This window comes from Gracilinanus agilis, chromosome 1 (assembly GCF_016433145.1).
Source record: "Gracilinanus agilis isolate LMUSP501 chromosome 1, AgileGrace, whole genome shotgun sequence".
NCBI lineage: Eukaryota > Metazoa > Chordata > Mammalia > Didelphimorphia > Didelphidae > Gracilinanus > Gracilinanus agilis.
In genome coordinates, this window is record NC_058130.1 from 571,808,318 (window position 1) to 571,835,666 (window position 27,349).

General features: G+C 34.4%; 1 protein-coding gene across 1 annotated transcript in view; it reads right to left on the minus strand.

The window, feature by feature from the left end:
• The window catches only part of RTTN (rotatin), a 233,494-nt gene that overhangs the window by 32,006 nt on the left and 174,139 nt on the right, over positions 1–27,349 (minus strand). The window contains exons 35-39 of the mRNA XM_044667121.1: positions 19,202–19,304; positions 12,899–13,094; positions 10,263–10,353; positions 4,470–4,623; positions 2,626–2,763 (exon numbers count right to left, since the gene is read on the minus strand). Of these exons, the coding sequence (XP_044523056.1) occupies positions 2,626–2,763; positions 4,470–4,623; positions 10,263–10,353; positions 12,899–13,094; positions 19,202–19,304 (682 nt within the window). The remainder of the gene's footprint in view (positions 1–2,625; positions 2,764–4,469; positions 4,624–10,262; positions 10,354–12,898; positions 13,095–19,201; positions 19,305–27,349) is intronic.

Below are 27,349 nucleotides of genomic sequence, written 5' to 3' on the forward strand. Positions count from 1 at the left end.
GTAGTGCAAAAATTATCCCCACTTGAAAACAAAGTCAAAAAGAGGCTAATTGGCTTGCCTACCATCGCTGTACCTATTGTTCTGGATCCAAATCTATGCTCTTTTCACAAAACCATCTGTCATTGTTGTTCAGGACTATCCAACTCTTAGTGACTCCATGAAACACCAATCCCTTCTATCCTCTTATCTTCCAAAGTCTATCGAAAGGCATTTTCATTGCTTATCTCATCCTCCTTCTCCTTTAACCTTCAATCTTTCTCAAAAATCAGGGCCTTTTCCAATGAATACTGTCTTCTCATTACATAGACATTATATTTAAGCTTCAGCTTCAGTATTTTACCTTTCAGTGAAGAGTCTGAATTAATGTATTTAAGAATCAACTGATTTGATTTTCTTACTATCCAAGGGAGTCTCAAAAGTCTTCCACAGCACTACAATCAAAGTGTCATTTGTGTGGCCCTCAGCTTTCCTTACAAACCAACTCTCAGTCATATATTACTCACACCCAAAAACCCCACAGCTTTGACTATATGGACCATTGTCAGCAAAGTGAAGTCTGCTTTTTTAGTATGCTGTCAAGATTTGCCATTGCTTTACTACCAAGGAGCAAGTGTCTTTTAATTTCATGGCTGCAATCGCTGTCTGCAGTGATCTTCGAGCCCAAGAATATAAAATCTGACACTGCTTCTATTTCTTCTCACTCTATTTGCCAAGAAGTAATGGGACCAGATGCCATGATTGCTAAGCCATAGCTGCTTCTAAATATTTTAAGAGTTATCATGCAGAAGAAGAATTAAGCCTCTTCTAATTGTTTGATCCCTTTTAATTCTAGTGCCTTCCTTCTAAGATAGTTGTGAATGTGTGTATGTGTGTATGTGTGTATCTATCTTGTCAGCAGACAGTTGTTTGCATGTTGACTTCTCCATTTGACTGTAATCTTGAAATCAGAGACTTTTTTTTTTTTTTTTTTGGCCTTTCTTTGGATTTCTAGCACTTAGTACAGTGCCTGGGACAAAGTAGATACCTAATAAATGCTTGTTGATTTCACTTGTCCCAGAAGACAGAACTAAAATTAATAGATAGGTATTATACAGAAAGACATTCAAATTAAATATAATGAAAAACTTGCTAAGAATTGGAGCTGTCTAAAACTAAATTGCATTGCTTTAGAACAAGGGTTCTTCCCTTTTTGTATCATGGATTCCTTTGGCATTTTGATGAAGACTTTGAACCTCTTCTCAGATAAATATTTTTAAATGCTTGAAATAACAGGATTATAAAGAAAATTTTACTGAAATAAAATTCTCTTAAAAGCCCAAGGTCACTGATCCCAGATTAGGAACTCAGGCTTATAAGGCAATAAATCCTCCTTCCTCCCAGTATCAATAGAAGTGTTTAAGTGGAAACTGAATGACTATCTGTCCAGGAAGTTATATATGAGTAAACATTTTGAGTAGGTTTAGCCTAGATGACCTATGAGTTCTTTCCAATTCTTTAATTCCCAGACTGTGCTTTTATATAAGCAAATTATAATTAAAGTCTCCCTCAGTCAAGAGAGAAATTAACATTTTGAAACTGGGGAAAAGTATGCTAGTTGTTATACTAATTAATTTGAATTATTTAAGTAGATTCCATACTAAAACAACTTCTATAGCTTCCAGACACATAATTTCCTACCAGAAGGCAATATACCTTTTAGTAGGTCAATAGGCAATTTAACATATCCTATTATCATTTACCTGAATGTTTGGAGAAAGATAGGCTTATTTGTCTTATATAAGCAGATGGATTAACTAGTCCATCTGAGAGAACAAATTTACTATCATTGCTATAACAAGAAGTATACCCGTTTTTTTTCTGATATGTACAAGAAAATTATTGACTTTATCAGGAGTAACTTCCAACAATATGACTGCCTTATGGAAGCTCAAGTATAAATGCACTAATGACAAGGATAGTTTTATTTCTTATTATTTCCCTTAATGTTCCAGCTTTAAATCATATTCCACTATCATCAGCAGCTATACAGAAGCTATGTCTTCAGAACAACACAATAACCAACTGAAAGGTAAAAAAAAAAATTAGTCAAAAAAGGATCACTAATTTATGATAGAAATGAGTTTTGTTATTTTTTAAATGAATCAATACAATATTTTGTCTTGAAACATCATCAATTGTAACAATTTATATAAACTTATTTATTTTACTGAAATATATACAAATGTTAAAAGCAAACAATATTACCAATAAAAGAAAAGAATCATGAAAGTCAAATACAACATTAATTTTACCTTTTTACCTTCTTTTGTACCCACTTATTATTAGAAGATAATTCTAATAAAATTCCAGCAATAAAGAATATGAATGCCTAAATTTGTCTTTTACTCATCTTATCTTACAAGTTCATATATATTTGTGCTCTTAAGTAAGACTGCAAATTCCTCCAGAAAGGCAGCCTTCTTTTCTATCTTTTTATACCTGTAACAGAAATTTAAATGAGCATTGTAAACACTCACTCAATATATGTAACCTCTTGATTGTGTATTCCTCTCAAATACTCAATAAAAAATATCCTTATCTATTGTTAGAAGGAAAGTTCCAAAATAATTTAAAAGTTGGTGTTACCAATGATAGCTGGCCAATCCTTTGCCAGAGCTTCTGTTACAAATGGAAGGGAAGACTGGCTAGTTTTCCTCAATAACAAAGCCAGGAAGTTAAATATGTCTGTCCATGATTGGTAAAATGTACGTCTTAATTCAGTATCTGTAAAATCAAATTCATAAATTTCAGTCAAATAGTAATCTGAATGTCACATGACCACAAAAGCCTCATTAAATTTTAAATAAAAGATTATGCACTAGTCAACTGCAGAAAAATGTAAAAAAAAATCTCAGTTCCAAATGCATTTTAATTAGTTAATTTTTTTTCTATTTTTGCTTTAAAAAAGGAAAAGATGGAACTTTTTTTCAGGAATTTCCAAAAGACTTTTAAAACTGATAACTATGCTGTTGCTAGACAAGAGTTAGTGAAAAATAAAGGTTACCATGAAAATGTAAATAAGACAAATATGCTTTAAGTAAATGGGAAAAAAGACATGACAACCTAAAATTAAATGGCAATTTAGAACTACTTCTGTTTAACATATTACAAAGTTGTTTGGTAGACTTGCACTAAAGTGCTGAAAATATACCTAGATTCTGAAAAATATGAAGACACAGCAAATAGGAAGAAGATGAAAGCAAAAGAGTTACTCTGAAAAGATCTAGTTCCTTCTTCACTCCTCAGGTCCTTCTTACTAATTCTGAATTATGATAGCAGTAATTCTTAGTTCTGATCAGTAAATTAGGAAGGGTGTTGATTGAAGCATTCAGAGCCTGGTTGAGTGGTGACTTGTTCCAGAGCAAAAATGGTTATACCCCTGATAAGAAGACAATGATGTCCTCTCACTGTCTCCAAATCCTTTTACTGATTTTTAAATTTATTTTTGATACCATCTACAACTGTGATTTCATTAGAGTAGGCAACTCCAGGTAAAAAAATGCCTTCTTCCAATGAAGATTAGCTATTCTTCTACAATTTATAGTTTTCCGAAGTTTACAAATTGAGTGATTTGCCCAGGATCACAGAGCCAGCATTTATCCTGGGTTTTTCTGACTCAAAGGCTTTTTTCTACCTTCCATGCCAATGACTCTGCTTCTCTCTTCCCCAAATAACTTCCTCTATAATTGAATGTCCATATAAATTAAAAAAAAACACAAAACAACAGGATTAAAACAAAGGCTTTACTTGAACACCATTATAAACAATTATCTTCAAATATTTATTTTATCTATTACTTAGCATAATGCTGATAGTGTCACAAACAATTTTGGTTAGTTGTCTCCAGTGTATCCAAATTTCTATAGCTGGTGATTGTCAGGCCCTAACTGAGAAGATACATTCCTAGAACTGTAGAAATCATAATATGAGGGGCAACTAGGTAGCACAATGAATAGAGTATCAGACCTGGAGCCAGAAGGACCTGGGTTCAAATGTGACCTCAGACAATTCCTATTGTGTGACCATGGGCTAGTTACTTAATCCCAATTGCTTAGCCCTTACCAGTCTTCTTCCCTGGAACTGATACTAAGTTAAGGTTAAGAATTTTAAAAAAAGGAAGAAAAACCCATTATGATATACCCTAAGATCCACCAGCACTTAAGATGACTTGTACCTACAGACACCATGTAGACTTAATCATTCTTCAAATGAAAAATTACATTGATTTCCCATGAACTTTCCTAGAATCTAAACTCAATTTAAGAATTAAATTAAGAATTAAAAAAAATCTTTTAAATATTAGCAAGGAACAAATTAAATAAGAAAATCTACAGAGAACTATCTACTACAAAATAAGACTGAGTTGATTTTCCTGGATCAATACTACCATCTCTCTCTCTCTAGATGAAAAAAAAAAATAATAAGATTACCAAAGTCATCATTGGTGCATATGGTAAGGACTGTGAAGATCTTTTCCAACAAAGGTTTTAGCAGCTCATTCTGGTTCACAAGGCTGGGGTCTATCAATAAACATGATGACAGAAGTCTAGACAGAGAACACAAATATTCCAGTAGGAATGAAACCTGTTGAATGAAGTAAGTAGTAAACAAAATTAGTCACAGGATTAAGCTGGAAAGAACAAGAGAGATCAACTAATCTAATTTTGTTTTTTTTTTTACAGTTGAAGAAACTAGGATGGAGGTTACCTAAGTTACCTAAGTGTCTTGTCATATACAAAATAAGTGAGAAAAGCAGAATTCAAGCCTAGGTCCTCTGATTAAAATCCCAAGGTTCTTACCCCCCTGAAGTGGTGTACTTTAAAACCCATTCCAATGAAAATTGTCATTCCCTGCCCCCATCAAGGCATATCATCCCTTAGTAAAGTGAGAATACATGGGCCTATCCTGCGAGTTATAAAAACAAAGGAACCCAGGCAATGAACAAGTTTGAATACATGGAACACAGAAAAACTTGCAGATGACATAATGGTAGGATGGCATTAATAGAAATATTCACATAATGGTTAATTTATTTGTGACAACAAAGTCTGTCTTCAATGGTTCACAGTGACATATATGGAACACAAGCTACTTTGTGTCCTACAAAGAGAGAAAGGCTTCGGGTCCAAGCCCAGCAATGGACTACATGTATAGTGTTCCAGCATGAGCCTACCTAAGTTTGGGCAGACCCATCACCAGAGAATTTCCCATCAGATGTTGAACCTTTAAAGAGGTTGAAACTCATGAAAATCACGACTAAGTTTAGAAGAAGAGTCTCATCTGCCCTGGTAAAGGAATATTCATTTTTTTAAAACCCTTACCTTGGGGGGCAGCTGGGTAGCTCAGTGGATTGAGAGCCAGGCCTAGAAACAGGAAGTCCTAGGTTCAAATCCGGCCTCAGACACTTCCCAGCTGTGTGACCCTGGGCAAGTCACTTAACCCCCATTGCCTACCCTTACCACTCTTCCACCTATAAGTCAATACACAAAAGTTAAGGGTTTAAAATTAAAAAAAAAAAAATTAAAAAAAAAATAACCAAAAAAAACCCCTTACCTTCCGTCTTGGAGTCAAGACTGTGTATTGGCTCCAAGGTAGAAGAGTGGTTAGGGTAGGCAATGGGGGTCAAGTGACTTGCCCAGGGTCACACAGCTGAGAAGTGGCTGAGGCCAGATTTGAACCTAGGACCTCTGGTATCTAGGCCTGATTCTCATTCCACTGAGCTACCCAGCTGCCCCCTAAAGGAATATTCATGCTGCCTCAAAGTGTTGAAATAAGCAATATTTATCCAAAGGACAGATTCCTGACAACCTTATTGATCTACAACACAGTCATAAACATGAAAGTGAAAAAAAGTACCTCAGGGAAAATAATTTTCACCAAATTCATAATCTGTCTTTTTATAAATGGCACTGAATAACACTCAAACACTCAACCACACAACTGTGGTAAGGCAACAGATGAATTATGCAGAAGAACTTAAAAAAAAAAAAAAGCTGACAAAAAGGAAATATAAAAACACAGTAAGAAAAGAAAAGGCTTTAGTAGTTTTTTGTAGTCCTAACACCCTAAAACTATCATAAATGATAAAAGGATGAGATTCTGGGCTATTTCCTACAGATGCAAAGAATCTCACATATATATAAATATCAATAAGCTCTAAGAACATCACTCTAAATGCAACATGGGGTCCTCCAGCAAAATTCAGCTCTTATATATAGAAGTCTCAAATTTAGAGCTGGAAAGGACTCAGTGTTCATCTATAGCAGTTTCCTCATTCTGTAGATACAAAATGAGAGAATTAAAAAAGTTAAATGACTTACTGGAGTCCACACAGCAATAAGTAGCAGATCTAAACCCAAGGCTTTTGACTCTAAATCCAACACTCTTTCCATCACATTTTATTCCCATTGCTACAAGCTCTATCAAAAGAGCACAAATTATAGTGGAAACTCCTATCTAGAAAGACTTTTGTCTTTGAGCCTCATTTGAGGTTTGGCCTCGTTAAGCTTTGGTAGCCAGTGGGTTGGCCACCAAAGGATTCATTATGGCTATAGCAATTCATGAAATTGTCTAATAAGTGAAGGGGTTGCATTCTTCTTGGTTTGTATGACAGTATAATAACTAAGTTTATAATAATGACCCTTAATTATTAAGAAAAGGATACATTATGCCCAGAATATTATATTAATACTTCCATGAATCCTTACACATATTTTTTATAAGACTCTCATAAAAAAGTTTAAATTAAAAGTTCTGGATTCAAAATTAGAAGCTTCAGTAATCTAAAAAAGGTATTTGTATAGATCGCCTAATTTCCTGTTATCAATAATTACTACATTGGAGTATCTTGTACAAAGCAACACCAAAGAGATATAATTTTTAATTACTTTCTTTTGCCTGTCAACATTTAATGATTCTAATTAGCACCAAGTAATATATCAGATATGTATGTGTTGGATACTTTCAGAAAAAAGGAATGTGAATAGAAGAGTTACAGACTAAAATTAATATATTTATCTTAAATTAGTAGCAAAGCTGTCATTACTTCTTATTGGCTTCTTTTTAGCTGTCTACTTTGAAGAATATTTTATGTTCCCTGCCCCTACCTTAACCATGTGTACCTCCACCCTAAATTGTAGAATTTCATAGACATCATGCCTTATGAAGGCCTTTTAGATCAGGCTATTGATTACACAGTTTAACTACTTTTGAAATATAAAGGTTTTCATTAAGATGGTAATGAAATTTGGCACCAAAAAGAGACTATTGTATTTGATGTTACCTCAAATAAAACAATGATAAATAGTATTAATATTGCCAGTAAAATCATTCTAATAATATCATAATATTATTTTCATTCTCTAAGTATTAAAGTTTGATAACCAGAACTGTTTTGCTTATATTTTTATAATACTTTAAGAACTTAGTAAAATTTAAAAAATGGAGTTATATAAATATAACCATTTCCTATTACATAATTATTGTTTTTTTTGAAACTCCACATTTCTTTGTATATAATTAAAGCTGCTTTGGAACAAATTCAAATAATTTATTAGCTACTAACATTTTTACCTTAGTTACTGCACTTCCAACATTGCTAAGTCTATGTATTATGCTTTAAGGCCAGTAAGTTATTGTTAAAAACGTTTATTTGAATTGATATCAGAGAGTATTAAGAGCCCAAATAACAACCGTATCAGAGGAAGAACTACAGGAGTGGAAACACAGAAGAAAAACAACTGCTTGAACACACTGATGTGGACATGATTGGGGATGTAGACTGGAAACGATGCAACTATTAATAAGATGGAAATAGGTCTTGATCGATGACATATGTTAAAACCAGTGGAAATGCCAAATAACAACCCTACCAACTACGGTTAAAACTTTTATGAACATTCTTGGCTTTGCCTACTTTTTTTTTAACCTGCAGCCTAGTAGTTTCATACCTTAACCTAAAACAAAGTCAGTCAGAAAAGAGACAAGGAAACAATATTGAATTAAACATTTTTATATACTTTCAGCTATAACAGAGTGGAAAAATTCTCAGTTTAAAAAAAATTCTTATCTTTTGTCTTGATATGAATTTGAAGACAGAAGAGTGGCAAGAACTAGGCAACTGGGGGCAGCTGGGTGGCTCAGTAGATTGAGAACCAGGCCTAGAGATGGGAGGTCCTGGGTTCAAATCTGGCCTCGGATACTTCCTACCTGTGTGACCCTGGACAAGTTACTTGACCCCCATTGCCTCACCCTTACCACTCTTCTGCTTTGGAACCAATACAGAGTATTGATTCCAAGATGGAAAGTAAGGGTTTAAAAAAAAAAAAAAAAAGAACTAGCCAACTAGAGTTAAGTGACTTTCCCAGGGCCACTGAGCTAAGAAGAATCTTAGGTCAAATTTAAAAGGAGGCTCTTCCTGGCACTCAATCCACTGTGCTACCTTGGTACTTACTGGGTTATCTGAGGTCATTTATGAAACAAATGCTTATTAAAGAGTAATTCAATGATTGAATGACAAAAGCACTTATTAAGAACTGATGAATGTCAAGCTGAGGGCTCTAGATACCTTACCCTGAGTGGTGTGGAGTTGGAGGGGTAGGAAAAACTAGGGTATGTGAAAGTGTTCTTTAGACATGCAGGAAATAGGGAGTAAGATGAAGCATGGCTGGAGCCTGATGAAAATAATGGGTCAAGTAAGACACACAGTTTTTGGGTAACATGGTCCCAGAACCAGACTTCCATTGTTGAAAGGATTAAAATCTATACTTAAACTTACTTGTAGATATTAATTTTAGAGACTTTAAAGAAAATACACTGAGACAAAATGAAGTATAATAAGGACCTGAAAAAAATTTTACATCGTGTATTTATTAGCTTAACTTTTGAAAATAAATACAATTCAATCTATTTGTTGTATATGATCTTTTAACTCCATTACTCCTGTAGTATTAACTGATGATTCCCAAACTGAATGTTATAGTACATGAAGAAGTGCCATGGGTTGTGTGGGCCATAATTCCTTGCCCAAGATCCTTTACCCTTATATGGTAGCAGCAATTTAAAGGGGTAATTCAATTCAAAAAGTAGTTACTGGGTAACTAAAGGACACAGAACCAAGCCTAAAATTGCAAGGACCTTGGTTCAAATATAGTCTCTGATACTTCCTAGTTGTGTGACCCTGGGCAAGTTGCTTAACCCCAACTGCATAGCCCTTACTGTTCTTCTGACTTGAATTGGATACTAAGACTTCAGAAGGCAAGGATTTAAAAAAAAAGAAAGAAAAGAAAAAAAGAAAATGAATAAAATTGAAGTGAGTCAAAATTTTAATGCATTGTGTTTACCAGAAAATATATATAACTATCTACAGAAATGACATAGACCAAATACCTTATTTTGAGATGAGAAGACAGTATTCTAGAAGTATAAGGTAGCTTTGTCTGAGATCACATGGCTACTAATAGGTAAAGCTGAACTAGAATCCAAGTCCCTATATTAACTCTCTATTAGCTAACTAGGTCCAACTCAGAAGAGTCTGATGGTTCAGGGTAAGTATTGTAACAAAATGAGACCCCTGTAGAACAAATTGCTTTTTACAAAATATGGGTTGTTCACCAATGGCTTAAAAAGGGTACTCAGAAAAGATCTAGCATTGGTTCAGTCCAGAACAGTTCCTCTTGCCTTCCCATTTACCATAATGGAACACTTGGCCAAAAGATCCTATTCACTCACAAGTCCATTGAGCCCAAGGAGCCATGTCTACTGGAGTCTTAGCATAGCCTTTTATGTCTTAGGACACTGCAAAGCTAGCTCAGTGATTTCAGCCTAAAAACCCTGACCCATTAAATGGTGAGGATTGTTTCATTGCCTTCCCAGAGAAAAACTAGCCCAGGTGGCATAGACCTTTCAGTCTTTTTTAGGTTCAAGTATGTTTAATTTCTAGTAGTAGAGAGCTACTGCCAATGTGTCTCAACCAAATTAGTGGTAGATATTGTTCCTACTATACTACTCAACTACTTTCTTTATGATAATAGCCAAGCTGCCTCATATTTAAATTAAGTCATTCTAAGTCTAAAATTCCATGAAGATGTTACATAAGAATAAAGTTAGTAGGTTTAGCATGAAAAACATTGCTACCCACCCCTCAACCCAAAAAATTTAGCATCTTCTCAGTAGAAACCATTTATGATATTTAATTTAAAAAACAAACTTACAAGACAACTAACCTGAGCTTTAGCATGTTCAACAGGACTTGAGAAAGACAAGGGAATGCTGAGCTCTTGAATGCATTTCTCCAACAAAGTAACATTCAAAGCACTAAATGTCAGAAAAAGAAAAGCAATTTAGATACTTGATTCGGTTTTTGCAAAATAGTATTCAAAGACAATTTAAAAGTGTAAAGAAAACTTAAGGGAATATGAACAAAAATTGGTATTAAATAGTTCAAAGAAGAACAGAAAGTTACAAAATAGAGAAAATAAACATATTTACAATTTCAAAAGGGATTATATAAATAGGAGGGAACATACCAAGAGATAAATATAGAAGGCAAAGTAGACCTATCTCCTTTAAGAAAATATTAAAGACAGAAAGAAATCTAACCCTATGGTGGGAGGAAAAAAAGAGAAAGAAAAGACAATATAGTGGCTGCTACACTAAGACTCAAAGGGATCAGATCAATCAATCAACATTTACTACTGACAATGTGACAGGCATTCTAAAAGGAGTTGAGAATTCAAAAAATAAATACTAAATAGTAAGAGGGTACCAACAATTAAAGAAATCAGGATGTGATCCGGATTCTCCTGAAGAACTGGATATGAGCTATGCTTCAAAGAGAACAGGAGTTTCTAAAAGGCAAGGGATAAGGTGTGTAAGGGAATAAGGGGTAGCCTTTGTAAAGCAAGAGGTAGCTCTCCTTTTTCCATACTTCATTCCCTCATATAATTCCTATCTTTTCCATCAGAATATAGGCTCTTTGATGATAGTAGCAGTTTTGTTTGCTTGTATTTGAATACCCAGGCTTTGCCACAATGCCTAGCATGTAGTATGTACTTAGATGTTTTATCTATCTAGAATTGACAAAATTTGGGTGGTAAAAGAGAAGCACTGCAATGACTCAGATTGTAAACCTGGATGACTAGAACGATGATGGCATTAGAGACAAAAATAAAGAAATTAAAAGAATTGGTGGATTAAGGGGAAAAGATAATGAGTTCTATTTTGAATTCTGAGTTTGAGATTCAGATGGGACATCCACACATTAAAAAACATGGGGAGCTAAGTCAAATCACCTAAGAAAGATACAAACTAATTAGGGAATTTAGGTAAGAAAGATAAAGAAATAAGACTGTTAACTTGGAAGTAACAAAGAACTACCAAAGTAGTCAGAAAAACCACTCTTTAATCAGGAAAGGGATAAATCTAATATTTGGCCCTTTACTCAGAGTCTGGTGCCTAAACTTTTACAGAGTCTACTACACCCTGGACTCTGGGGACACTATTCCTAGGAGTGCCACCTCACTAGATGACTACTCCAAAGAGCCATTAAAGTTGGGAAGCTTAAAATACCTTTCTTAGGGAACTGGGGACTAAGAATGAGAGGGACAGTTGATGGACTTTACAATGGTAACAAAGGAAAATGAGGAGTCCCAGATAGGAATAACTAACTGTGAGGGGCAGATGCTTTACAATGGACACAAAAAGGAAAGATCCAGCCAGGGGCTGGACCACCTAGGTAAAGGATTTTGGTCTAAGGGGAGAAATCATTGAGACAAAAAAACTACTTAACACTTAATGAGATCCACTTAAACTACTTTAAGGTCTATAGTTAACCTGAGACTAGTGAAGTTGGACTTTCCCACAGGGAGAAACTCTCCTGTGACAAGGTCAAACCTAGGGCTAAGTAAACTGGGGTTCATTAAATCTTTCTAGGCTACAAGTTTGGGGCCTTCTAAATTCCATGCTAATATGTAAGAAAATATTACCTAAACATTTGCAAAACTTCCAGAAAACAATGAAACACGGGATCCCTGCCCTATTACAGACTCTAAAGACCTTCTGACAACTAAAAAATGTTAACTAGCCCCTCAACTCCTCTTTTCTCAATTCATCCTACATATAGCAGTGAGAATGTTTTCAAAAGCTGTTTTCAGGTGCCTACAAGAATTTCCTAATTCACCTAATTGGTGAACCAATCTGCCATCAATATTACCTGAGTAGCATAATCTGTACCATGAAGAAAAGAATGAGAACGAAAAAACCAGGACATAGAGAAAAAGCTAAGACTAAGCAACATGTGTTGTTGTTCATCCTTTGTTTTTGAAGAATACCAAAGACTACACAATTTTGGAGTCAGGGGTACAACATACTCAGCTGTGGATGATCAGACCAATACAAATTTGGAAGGCACTACCATATGTTGGGCATAAAGGGTCCATTATAAGTCCATATAGATTAATAAAATATGGCAAATGCTCATCCATTTAAGAAAAGTAAATCCTTCCCCCCTTGACCAGATTAAGGGAGTATGGAAAGTTAAATTACTCTTATCTGTTTGATGAAACAATTGTTACCCAACAACTTTAACTAAATTCTACCCTCATTCAATCTTGATTATGAAATTTTGTCTTTATTTCTGAATACTATAAATTGGATAAAGACCTTATCTGAGAAGGAATAATTCCAATTAGGAAGGACAACTTCTGTTTCAAGCAGACACTTAAATGCTTGTTGACTTGACTAAAGCTGATGAAAAATTCTCCAATAGCTACTTAAGAACTATGAGTCCTGAATAAAAGTAATCTACTCTCTTTATACCTGCAAACCTATTCATTAGCCTAATACAATTTTAGTCTCTTACCTACAGAAAGCCTTTAGGATATTAGTCTTATAAAATGCAGATATGGTGTTCTTTGGAACAACTATCAGTAGGTTGTTCAAAAGGCTGCACAATGCTGAAAGAAGAGGAGGAGTTACAACAATGCACTGTTTGGACAAAGGAGTAGAGAGGGGAGAATCTAGATGACTTGAAGTTGATGTTGTGGTATCACTTTGACCTATAAGGAAAAGAAAAAAGAACATAAAAATAATGTTAAATTAAATTTAGCTATTATCATCTAAAACATTTCTCATTTTTAGAGGATACTACATGGTGCAGTTAATAGAATGCTGTACCTGGAGTCAGAAAGCCTCCAAGTTCAAATCCTACTAAATGGACTAATTGTATGACAATGGGCAATTTTGACCTCTCTCTGCTTCAGTTCAAAAATGGAGATAATGATAACATCAACCTAACAGGGTTGTTGTAATGACACATTGAGATAATATTGGTAAAAGTATTTTGTAAAACTTATAGAGCTATTAATACTATCTACTACTACTAGTAGAAACCATTTCTATAACATATAACTAATAATATTTTATATTAGTTTTCTGTATAACTTCCTTATGAAGTAGGAAGGTGACACCTATCTAAATTTCTCAAAATATTAAAGCTAAATTGATTTACCCAAGCTAGCAAAATGAAGCCATGTTAGAGATGAAAAAGGTAATATATATATATATATGTGTGTGTGTACACATATATATATGTATGTATATATATATATATACTTTATATATTGTGTTATTTGGATTTTGGGGGGTTCCATTAAGAGGTATTTGGGGCTCATTTGAGCCTTTAAATATTTAGATATATGGCAAACTTCCTGTGGATGTTTAGGGGACTTGGAAACTACATTTCCGACGATTCAACGGGTTTCTGGTTTGATGTGATGCCATGAGCCAATGTAAGCATGGCTTAAAATAGAAAGGACTTGTTTGAAACTTCCTCTGAGGTATGGAAGGAGCCAGGCGCGTGCTCTATGGGGAGAAGGTAATAGCTAATGAAATAGATCTTAGCAGGCACATGGTCATTCTTTATTTTTCCAACATGGCCATAATTGAAATATTAATACTTCTTATAATATCAATCTACATTTACTATAAAAAACAATATATATATATTTATTTTTATATATATAATGTATTATTTATATTCTGAAGAAAACTTTTCAATATTAAACTGATATGGGTGGGAGAAAAATTTAACATTCTGAATATTTTTTATTTTTTATTATTATTTTTTTAAACTCTTACCTTCCGTCTTGGTGTCAATACTGTGTATCAATACCGTGTATTGGCTCCAAGGCAGAAGAATGGTAAGGGTAGGCAATGGGGGTCAAGTGACTTGCCCAGGGTCACACAGCTGAGAAGTGGCTGAGGCCAGATTTGAACCTAGGACCTCTCATCTCTAGGCCTGGCTCTCAATCCACTGAGCTACTTAGCTGCCCCCTCTGAATATTTTTTAAACAAAAAATATATTTCAAGAAATTCCAATGAGTCAGTAAAATTTACTTCTATGAAAAGTTCAAATATTTACTGATTATGTATCTTGGTATATTGAAAAGAACTCTTGTTTTAAAGTTGAAGAACATAGATTCATATCCTGCCTGTAACTTTGTCCATGTCTTTATCCATGTAATAGTGGGTAAATAATGCAATTTCTTTGGGCCTTGTTTTCCTCATCGTAAACTGAAGAGGTTGGACTTGGTGGCCCCTAAGGTTTCTCTAGAAATAACAATTTTTTAACATTTTCAAAGAAGAGACAAGAAAAAACAGGTACTACAGTTGAAGAATCTATAATTCTAAATAAATTTAACATATATTTTCTTGTGACTGTGACTGGGATTATCTCAACTATTTATGAGGATCCCAAATTTGACAGGAAATCAAAAATCTATCTTGAATGTTGACATTATTAGCTTAAAAATTAGTCTTATGTGGGAGCTATGTGGACTTTATTGTTACTTATGTATTCTTTGTTTGGTTTGGTTTTTGGATTCTAAACTTGCATAAGAGATTCTTGCCATCCTGAACAAAACCATGATAAATGGCTCAGCAATTTCTCAGTTAAAAAATAAGCACATTAACTAACTAAAGAAGGGGGAAAAAGCTACTGTTAATTAGAAAGATTAATTACTTTTACTGAGGTGAAAACTCATAAACATATAAAACCATTTTACCATTGGCTATTATTTTGAGAATATAGTAGCAAATAAATTCAAAATAATAATTTGCTACAAGTTTTTAGGAAGACATTAAAACACCGACTGGTCTGATATCTGCAACACTATATAAGAATTTTTTTTCTTTCAATAAAAGAAGAATATGTTATGGTGGTTTGGTCAAGTCTCAACAGTAAGGAAATTGATCATCTACTATAGCAGTTCTTAACCTGATTTCTATATTCTGAAAATAGGTTTCAACATAATTGGTCTCCTTTGTAATTCTATGTATTTTATTTTAAGATTTAAAAATATTATTCTAAAAGGCTCAGAGACTGATAGCACTTAGCAGACTGCCATATAGTAAGCACTTAAGAAATGTTTTTTTTTTTTAACTTAGCCAGACTGCCAAAGAGGTCTATGCTGCGGGGGTGGGGAGGTGGGAGGAAGTTCTTAACTCTTGATCTTATATAACTCCTGAAAGCATACAAACTCTTAAGTATCATATATAAGAAAAGAACCATTATGTGAAACAGTGAGCTTCTAAGATGCTATATTCCTGCAATTATTATACTAATTCCATTTACTTCTTTATACATTTGGCATTTTTGCATGTATTATTTTCTATGAAATTCAAGTAACTGTTAAAATAATTTTACTGATATGTATATTTTACTAAGATGAAAATCAAGAGTACAATGAAAATTCATTAGGAATGTAAAATGACTAAATAATAATTTATTTTTAAAAGGGAGCATTTTCATATTATGTTGTCCTTCCAGGCAATTTCTTTTCTTTTTTTTTGTTTCAAAATCTATTTTACATTAGTGCAAAGTTTTCAAGTCAGAGATTTATTGCTTTTTTGCCTAAAACCCATTATAAAATTTACAAAACAAAGAATAGGTTTATTTGTTTCATACAAATCTATTAGAAAATGCATTTTAAGAGAACAGAATTGGGGTATATTTCCAATAATAAATGTTAAAACTTAAAACAACAAAAACAAAACTGTAATTTACTGAGTGTGAATACTCCTTCCATTAATGCAAATTATAAAACCTCTACTCCTTAATGTCAAAGAATCTTTGAGTTTGAAAGGGACATTAGAAACTACCTAATCCAGTGATAGGCAAACTTTTTAAAGAGGGGGCCAAAGGAAAGGAAATGCTCATCTGTCAGTCTGTTTCTAAGGCAACTCTTTTGAAGTTTCATTGTATCCTACTCATTGTATTTGTCAGATTAGGAATAATGTTGCACAGCTGGATAGAACATTTCAAGGAGCCACATCTGGTCCACGGGCTGTAGTTTGCCCATCACTGGCCTAGTCCAAACCAACACAAATTGATAAAGAATTCCTTCTACAACATACCTGACAAATGGTTGTCAGCCTTTTCTTGAAGGCTTCCAAAAAAGGAAAACTTACTACCTCCCAAGATAGTCAACTCCCATTTTGGGTAACTTAATTTGTTAGAAAGTTTTTTTTTCCTTCTATTGACTCTAAATTTGCCTTTACAAAGTGCATTGCTTGAAAATGTATCCTCTTGAGTCAAACAGAATAAGACTGTTTCTTACCCATTTCAGACTGAACAATAGATGTTAAAGTACTTGATGATCCCATTTTAGGTGGGGTTAGAGGACCTAATCAAATGTTAAGTACCCTCTTAGTCTTAGAAGTTTCCCCATTAAATCAGAGATCTCTTCTCAGAAGACCAAAACCTGTGTAGGACCCTTTTTTTTTTTTTTTTTTTTTTTTTTTTTTTTTTTTTAATAAACCCTTACCTTCTGTCTCTGGCTCCAAGGCAGAAGAGTGGTAAGGGTAGGCAATGGGGGTCAAGTGACTTGCCCAGGGTCACACAGCTGGTAAGTGGCTGAGGCCAGATTTGAACCTAGGACCTCCTGACTCTAGGCCTGGCTCTCAATGCACTGAGCTACCCAGCAGCCCCACAGGACCCATTTTTTAAGTATCTATTGCAAGCAGACACTCCCTGATACCCTTCCCTAGCCTGCTTGCAACCTGCCAATGTAGGTTTGATGTCCTGAGTTCCCCAAAGGGTATAAAACATCCCCACCCCCAGGGTTCTAGGGTTCTATTGTTCTTCTTCTAGCTTTGATTCCTCCCAGAGATACAGTTCCCAGGGCCCCAGCATTTTGACTATGTGTAGTTTTTTGGTGCTTGGCTCTGTGATAGCAGCTGATTAAATTGAACCTATCTCTTTCCTTATTAAAGACTTGGTTTTTCTGACTACTTTAGTAGTTCTGTAATTTTCCAAGTTGACAGGATCAAATTCTGACCTAGTAATCAGAAAGATATGAGTTAATATTCAGTCTCATACTGCTTTGTGACTCTGGGCAAATCACTTTACTTCTGTTTCATATTCCTCAATTGCAAAGTGGGGATAGGAATCCTTACTTTCCATGATTGTCATGAGGATTAAATAAGATAATATTCTCAAGCACCTAGCACAGGGCCTGAAACAGAGTAAATGTTTTAAATAACCCTTTCCCTCTTCTCTTCCTCATCTTCCACACTCCACTTCTGACTGACTGGCTTTTCCCAGAACTTCCATTTAATTTTTTTTAATTTAAATTTAAATTTTGAATATTTTCCCATAGTTACATGTTTCATGTTCTTTCCCTCTCCCCCAACCCCACCTCCCCGTTGCCAACACACAATTCCACTGGGTTTTACATGTATCATTAAGACCTAATTCCACATTATTGATAGTTGGATTAGAGTTATTGTTTAGTGTCTACATCCCCAATAATATTCCCATGAGGCCATGTGATCAAGAAATTGTTTTTCTTTTGTGTTTCTACTCCCACGTTCCTCTGAGTGTGGCTAGTTTTCTTTCTCTTAGCCTTACTCTAGATCTTCATTGCTGCTAGTTATTTTTATTTATTTATTTTTTTATCCTAGGACTCCATTCTAGGAGCATAGGGCCACAACCAGTAGGCAATGGGTCACACAGTCGCTCAGGGTCACCCAGCTGGGAGGTGTCTGAGCCTGGATTTGAACCTAGGACCTTTCCTCTCTAGGCCTGGCTCTCAATCCACTGAGCTGGCTCTCAATCCACTGAGCTAGCCCAGCTGCCCCTACTTTAGGTTGCAGTTTCTTTAGCAGATGTAGTTTTTACAGGGTGGGGTTGCTAGCCCCACGCCCAACCTTCCTCCTTTTTCATCCCGGCTAGGGACCATCCTTAGCCCAGGAGTGGTAAGGGTGGGCGATAGGGGTCAAGTGACTTGCCCAAGGTCACACAGCTGGAAATGTCCGAGGCCGGACTTGAACCTAGGACCTCCAGTCTCTAGGCCTGGCTCTCAATCCACTGAGCCACCCAGCTGCCCCTGTTATAGAACTTCCATTTAAACAGGACAACCAGGTCAGCCAAGTCACAATCATCTCCAGGCAGCACTCAGGAATTCTTCTACCAAGCATTGGACCTCATTATAGCTTCATTTCTGCCTCTCCTTTTCAGCCTTCTTTTATATGCTATCTTTTTCCATTAGAATGTAAACTCCTTGAGGGCAAAGACTCTCTTTCTACTTGTATTTGTATTCCCATAATTTAGTACAATAAACATGCTATTTGGCTGAGCTATATGTAAGGATGAGGTATAAGGAAGATTTTTGTGAAGCAGCAAGCATGAATAGTAGAAATTATTATGTGTTGATAAAGGAAAAAAAAATTCTAGATGGTATATAAAGGACCAACTATTTCTTCAAGAGGAAAAGGAAAAATGTAGCTATTTTGTTGCTCAAATTTAAGGTTATTCAAATAGAATGACCAGAAGAATTTCTAGAAGGCAGTATAAGAATATCAGAATGCATGATTTCCAAAATAAATACATTAGTGACACATTCTGGCAAAAGATAAGGGATTTAAAAAATTAATTATCATTTTCCTGATCTATAAATCTAACAAATATTTCTGTTAATAAAGAGCACTTTTGGAATTAGATTCTTTTAGGTGAATTCCTAACTTATTTTTCAAATGACTTACTTGAAATATTATTACTATTCTTATTATTATATTCCTAATGTGAAATTAACATTTAAATGTGTCTTGTCTAATCTATCACTTTGAAAAATTAGAAATTTAAATCTAGACCCAAGAAGGTTACCTTGAGCCATAAGTCGATCTTTCAATTCAGGAATAATAACATTTGCTTGAGTCATATTTGGTGGAACTTCGGCACTCCCTGATGAAGATGGCACTAAAGAAACCTAAAAATCCATAAAGAAAAATATGCTTTACTCCTCAAGGTCAGAACAGAGATAAAAAAACATTCATTTCTTAGAAAATTCAAGATAGTTCACACAATCACAGAATCCAGGAGCTATAAGTGACTTTAAAATGTCTGTACCTGACCATAAATTCTTTCAACAATATCCACAATGAGTAGTCATCCAGCCTCAGCTCCAATTTGTTGTTGTTGTTCAGTCCTAACCAACTCTATGTGTCCCCATGGATGATGTCTATGAGGTTTTCTTGACAAAAATACTGGAGTGGTTCACCATTTCCTTTTCCAATGTCCCCATTTTACAGTCAAACTGAGGTAAATATGGGTTAAGTGAATTGCCCAGGGTCACATAGCCAGTAAGTGTCTGAAATCAAATTTGAACTCATTTCTTCCTAATTCTGTGCCTAGTGCTCTATCTACTAGTGCCCTGTTCTAATTGGAGGGAAGTAACCCCTAACATCCTAAAGCAGCTCATTCTACTTTAGAATGTCTTTAATTGTTAGAAAGTTTCTCTCTATAGTCAAGCTGAAATTTTATTTGCAACTTCCATCCACTTCCCTCAAAAGCTAAATGTAAGAAGTCTAATACTTCGATGTAAGAGATCTTCAATTACAGTACTTGAAAACAGTTATGTCCCTCCAAATCTTCTATTCTCTAAACATCTCTAGTTTCTTCAATGGATCTTCATATGCATATTGCTTCAACCTGTTGTCTTTGTCATTTTTTTCAATTTGTCTATGTTTTTCCTAAATGTATAGTCCTAAGTACAGTATTTAACTGTGGCCTGGCCAGGGAAGAACAGAGCAGATCTAGGAGTTTTTTCTTTCTTCAAGCAGCATAGAGCAAAATTGACTTTCTTGGGCACCAAGTCATATTCTTGCTTTATACTGCACTTACCATCCAGAAAATCCTAAAGATCCCAAATCTTACCTAGCCATGTCTCCCTCATCCTCATATAAGAGATTGATTGTTAAAACCTAAGTACAGACTTCTAAATTAGTCCTTAACTGATTTTATGGCCTATAATTTTAATCAAGATTTTTTAGTTCCTAATTCTGTTTTCCAATATCTTTGTTATTTTCCATGATAACTGTCATACAAATTTGAGAGGTATGGTGTTTGTACCTTTAACTAAGTCACTGATAAAAAATGTTGAATAATACAGGACCAAAAAGAGATCTCTCAATTTCAAAAAAAGGCCTCTTTTCTAAGTTGACATTGACCCTTGAATGACTTTTCTTTGCTTTTGATCATTGAACCAGATCCAAATCCACCTAACGATATTATCATCTAGTCCTAATTTCTAACTTAACATAAGCACAGCAAATGAAATTTTTGTTAAATACTTTGCAACAATCTAAATATACTAATTTCTATAGCATGTTCTTGATCTACCAACCTAGATAGACAATCAAAAAAATAAATCAAATTAGTGTGGCATTTCTGTACTTGATGAAGTCATTCAGACTTTTATCAATCACTGTTTTTTCCTTTCTTTGCACTCACATACCATTTGTTCATTTACTAAGAAAGCTAATGACACTGGTTTTTGTCTCAAGTGACCAACCTAAATATTCTACCTTGAAGGTTATAACAAATTCCTTGCATTTGTAACAGTTTAAGAAATATGTTGCTAGAGTACTGTTTCTGGTCCAACAGAGTAGGGGTCCTTAGAAACAGTATCAGTTTTAAAAAATTTATTTTTATTATCATGTAAAACACATTTCCATATTGGTCATTTTTGTAAGGATACACTCATACAAAACCAAAACCGCCAAATAAAACTGTAAATACAATGATATGAAATATAGTATGCTTTGATCCACATCCATTCAAATCCAACAGTTCTTTCTCAGCTAGTGAGTCACGTCCCCCATCATAAGTCCTTCAGGATTGTCCCCAATCATTGCACTGTTGAAAGTAGCCAAATTTTCACAGCTGATTATCATACAATATTGCTGTTTCTATATACAATATTCTCCTGGCTCTGCTCACTTCACTCTGTATCATTTTATACAAGTCTCTCCAGCTTTTTCTGACATCATCATGCTTACCATTTCTTATTGCACAATAGTATTCCATCGCCAACATGTAACACAATTTGTTCAGCCATTCCCCAATTGATGGACATCATCTCAATTTTCAGTCCTTTGCTACTACAACAAGAGCTGCTATAAATATTTTTGCACAAGTAGGTCCTTTCCCCTTTTTTTATTATCTCTTTGAGATACAGAGGTGCAGTATCAATTGCAATCCCAAGGGATAAGGACCTTTTTGGGTAAGAGCCAGAGTACAGACCAAGAGAATAGTGAACACAATCTCCCCCAATCAGATTACCTTGGAAGCTCTGAAAATTTTCAAACCCATAAAACCAGCTCTGAAAAAAGTGTTGAAAAGGAAGTAACACTATTGTGTTTTATATTATAGCTTGAAATTTTCAGAACATTGTTTTCACACAATCACATGTGCCAATTTCTCATTGAACTGTTGACTAAAAAGTTTTTTAATTAAGTAAAAATTTCCCATCTGGAAAAAAAAAGAAATATGCTGTTATCTTTTATTATCCATTGATATGATGGAGCATAATTTAGATTCAGAGATTTTATTTCTGATTTTAGTGTACCAGCTAGATATAATCCTTGCTGTTCCCAGACTGTCAAAGGGCTAAGTTATACTGCTTCAGCTATGTTTCAATGTATTTTTGAAATATGTTTCCCATAAGCCTTGCATTTATTAACTATATTAAGCTAAGTTTCTTATGCTGAATATAGAAAACATTATTTTTAACACTGTTAGGGACCAGAAATCATTACTAGAAGTGCAGTGCATTTCTCTGTACATTTCCCAAATCCCACTATATCTTGCCAAAAGAAAAGACTAGAATGAAATAGACTAAGTTCTATTATTGTGTTTAAAGAACAAGCCATTTTTAATGCTGGATTCTAACTGAAAATCTTTAGAGAGTAAATAAAATTGCATATAGGATTTTTCTCTTTGGAAGAAAAGACTAATTTGGTCTCCCTAATTTGAGATACCCTAAGTTGTACAAACTTATTTGGCAAGATCAGACAAATACTATAAAAAAAATTTTTAAAGCATTAATAAATTTATTTTCTCTGAAATAGTACAAACATTTTTTGCCTAGACATTTAATCATATTCATTTCTGAGCATGGCAACAGCTTAAGCTATCAAAACACCTCAAACTCTATGCTCAATTTCATAAAAAAATTTTCTCTAGCTAATAATTTTAGAACTACCTATGATGAAAATCCTTCTTTTAGGTGGAGACTGAAATCTTCTACACTTTAATTCATTAAGACATTCTTCATACATTAATGTAGGCAAAATTTTTATCCATCTAGTTAGTAGTGATAAGTCAAACTGAACTTAATTGGGCTGGCAGTCAGGTAAATAAACACAATCTGTTTCAAAGATGATACCATAAGCCATTCAGATTTGACAAGGGCTATCTAATAGGATATGGTCTAATGACAGTCTTTTAGATGTCAGGTTTTTTTTAGTACTGTAATGAGGGACTGGAATAGTACGTTAGTGAAAGATGAACAAAACAGCCAAGTTTTTTTTTTTTTTTCAGACAGTATTCTATATGCACTGAGAGGAATTAAAATTAAAATGAACTCAGAAAAAATTAATGTTTACTTTTCCCCCTGCCCCCAATAAATCTTTTATTCCCAAAAAACTATACTTATGCTCATCTCTTCTAGTTCAATTACAGTCAAGTAATAATTTTTGGGAAATTTGAAAAATACTATTGAAAAACACTTTAGTTGCTGAATATAGATTTTAGAACTAGTGCAAAAAAGATTCTAGATGAATTGTAGTATCTATGTAATCAGAAATAATTTAATAAACACCTTAAGATTGTGTCACAAAATGACATAAGTAAACTGTTTAAAAATAATGTTGTATATTTTTGCATGGTTTAGTATATGAGACTCACTAAAGGTCTGGAAAGAATGCTTTATTATACGGTATGGCAGTGGCATAGGATCTCTGAAATTTGCAATAGTGATCTATATATATGATTCCTGCACAAAATTCTCCTAAATTGAATAAGTTGGAGCCAACAAAGTCATCTACTTTTAAAACAAATATTCAATAGCTCCAAGAGGTAATTAGTTCAGTCTCAAGCTAGACTAGGGGTTAAGAAAAGCAGAGGAAGAGAAGATACTCAGCATCAATCTGCAGAAGGGATAGAGAGCTCATTAAAAAAAAAATCTATGACTACAAACAGGTCAGAAGTTCTTAAAAAACATGCAATTCTATTCAGTGAAGGTAAGAGAGAGGGAAAAAAAAGATGCTTGTAGAAGACTTCTAACCAAAAGAAGCACAGTTCTTTGGAGTAGCCCATACATCTGAGAAAAAAGTTTAGAAAAAGCGTTCAAAAGATTAATCATTGTTTTTGAGCATAGATCCTTATATTCCTCTGTCCTTTTGATGAATCTATGATCTTCTTGGTGAGACTATTACTTCCACTAAGTTCTTCATGTCATTTCATCTAGTGCAAGTCAGACCTAGGAATTTCCATAAAATCTCGAAAGAATATCTGCCTACTGTGCTGGAGGAGTTGTTTTAGTCCCTTTGATATTTTATGAGCATCATGTTGCATTGTACTTATTATAACTATCAAATTTTTTTTCATTGCCCTATGCTTCAACCATGATTTCACTTCCTTTGAAACAATAATATTAACTATAATTTATGGGCCCACAAAATCACAAAGAATATTAGGGATAATATTATCCATAGGAATATTATAGATAAAAACTTAAAAGACGGATTTTTGAAGGAGCAAGCAGTTTGTGTTAACTAAAAGCTATGCAATTTCTAAAATGTAATCAAGACTCAAGTCCTTTTTGTGTTCAGTTCAGATCTGAGTTTAATATACATGCTGCCAGTTCAAGAAAATCTTTTACTGCTAATTCTCTGTAGCATGGAAGTGAATCTGAAGTCTTGGGAGTGGTGCCAGGAGAAGGTGATCTGTGCTATGTTCTAACATTTTGGAAAGTTTATGAGTGTGAACCCAGAAATGGCTTGTATTTGCTTTCTAAATACAAAATTCTTGACGAGTGACCAAGTGGATATTTTGTTGTTTGGTCATTTTTCAGTGGTGTCTGACTCTTCATGACTCCTTTTGGGGTTTTCTTGGCAAAGATACTGGAATGGTTTGCTGTTTCTTTCTCCACCTCATTTTTTACAGAAGAAGAACTGAGGCAAACAGTTAAATGACTCAACCAGAGTCACATAGCTAGTGTCTAAGGCCAGATTTGAAGTAAAAAAGATGCATCTTCATACCTTGAGGTTTGCACTCTATCCACTCTGCCACCTAGCTATCCTCAACTACCACTATGAACTGAAGAAAATGAATTATATCAATATTGGCATTCTGACAATAAACAGACTACCTTCCACCTCCTCCCCCTGCAAAAGTTATAGTTTATTTATTTTCATTTATTTGTTTTGTAAGAACACCATTGTATTCATTTATTTATTTTTTAGAAAAATGTTTCATGGTTACATGATTCATGTTCTTTCTTTCCCCCTCAACACCCCCCCCCCCATAGCTGACATGCATTTCTACTGGGTCTTACATGCGTCATTGATCAAGATCTATTTTCATATTATTGATAGTTGCACTGGAGTGGTTATTGGTCATTTAGAGTCTACATCCTAAATCATATCCCCATCATCCCATGTGTTCAAGCAGTTGTTTTTCTTCTGTGTTTCTACTCCCAAAAAAAGTTGTAGTTTAAAGGAAAGATGGATCAGAGGTTCAGTTTGGTGAGATCATTAGCTCCCATGGGTTTAATTATTATTTCAATGCAGACAATTCACATATAGTCATCTATATTCATTTCCAAACACATTTAGGAAGGGAACTGATTAGCCAAATAAAAGTACAACCAAGACTATGAAGTGCCATGTGTGCTTCCCATATGCTATTTACATGAAGGAACTAAAAGTGACTGGCCTAGAAATAAGAAGGCTTTGGGTAATATGATAGTTGCCAATTATATGAAGTGCATTGTGTGGAAGAGAGCTATCTGACCCAAGAATGAAGAATCTGAAATAATGGGTAGAAGTTGCATAAAGGATAAACAAAGATTTCTTAACGAATGAGTAGAATAGGTTGCCTTAGTAGGAAATGGGTGCCTCCTAATTGGAAGTCTTCAACCAGAAGTAGGATATCTATTCAATGAGTAAACTGTAGTGAGGAATCTTCATCGGTTATGGGTTGGACTAGTTGACTGCTGAGGTTCTTTCCAAATTCTGTGATTCTGTCTGGGAGGTTCTCTTCCAACAAGATTCCTCCCATATATTTAACAAAATCACATGAGGGTTTTTGAAAGATATAATAATAGAGATAAAATCATTGCTCTAGAAGTAAAAAAAGTCCATGGAGTATTTTTTTTTAAACAACTCTGTGATTATTGATATCAAGCAGAGCATCTGGGCAAGAACATCTACCAGCAAAAGCAGCCTTCCTTCGATCCAGTGAAGCAGAAACATTTACCAAAGAGGGTGCCTTTTCTCCAAGCCTGCCCATTAATATCTACACCCTACTGGGTTTCTTCTTAGATGGTCACTAACCCTTCATCTCTACCCCTATAGGAAGGAGCCCAGAACCTTTTTTCATTACTAAATCCTTGTTGAATAGTATTAGTAAAAGTGAGAACCTGTGGAACTTTGTCGCCAAGAGAGTATTTCTTTTTCTCAAAATAATATACTTTCTTGTACTGAATAATAACATCTTCTAAGTTATTATTATTTTTTATTTTCTAAGTACTAGAGTAAAATTTTGAAAACTCCCCTTTTAAAAAATCTTCAATATCTCCTTGGCCTAGAGATTCTTTTCCAAATACCTTAATATATTTAAGATTCCTCATCCCACCCCACAAAAGGCACCAATCTACCTTTCTAGTCAAAGCAAAAGATACAACTTCAGGAATCCATGCATATATTGTATAATTTGCCCCTTCTATGCCTTTATTAGCACTGTTCCTTCTGCCTGGAATGCTCTTCTACTTTATATTCACCTACCCAAATCTAGTTCAGTTCAAATATCATTTCTACTTAATCTCCCAAGTGGAATTTCCCCTAGTGTGTATTCTCAGAGCATTAGGTATTGCTCTTATACATATTGTATTATAGTTGTGGTTTGTTTCCTCTAAACTCTGAGCTACTTGAAGCTGAAGATCTGTAACTTATTCAACTCTGTGTTCCACAGCACTTATTGCAGTATTGGTACTCAACAAGTGTTTGCTGATATAGGTCCAGAAACATAGTCATTTGGCTAAAACAACATTCCTAGAAATAGAAATAAAGCAGAGTTTTGTTCAAATTCACTGCAAGTATACCACTAAAATTCTGAACAAACTCATGTGCTCTAGTTTTCTCATGAGTTATAGAGGGTCACTTTTTACTAGGAAATTTTCAATAACAAATATAAATTTTCTTATTTTTTTCATGTCAAAATTGTCATTTAGTTTGCTCATTTTTAAAAGGTTTTTAAAATTTTTTCTCATAAGAACTCTTCAGTGTTTGTTATTTATTAGCATTCTAAATTGAAGTCCTTCCTCCAAGTCTTTTACGGTTTCAAAGATATCAGGAGAACTATTCTGTTCTTTTGTTATGTGATTGACTCCACCTTTTCCCAGTCATCTATGTTTTTATATTTTTCCTACAAACATACATGCAACCAATGCCATGAAAGAAATAATCAATAATATGCACTGTTGCCTGCTCATCAGGCTCACTACTCCTACTGAGAAGGAAGCTCCCTTGAATTTTCTTTGGCATTTTCCCCAAGGTCTACTCTAGTATTATTTTCTACCAGCAAACTTCTTTTGGTGCAGAGATATAACAATTTTTTTCGATTAACAGGATTCATCTGAATAGAATCTTTTGCTAACATAATGTGACACTAACAGGGTTACCACTCTGTGGATCAGAAATAAGGTTTCATCTTTTAAATGATGAACAAAAAGAGTACTTTAGCTTTTCT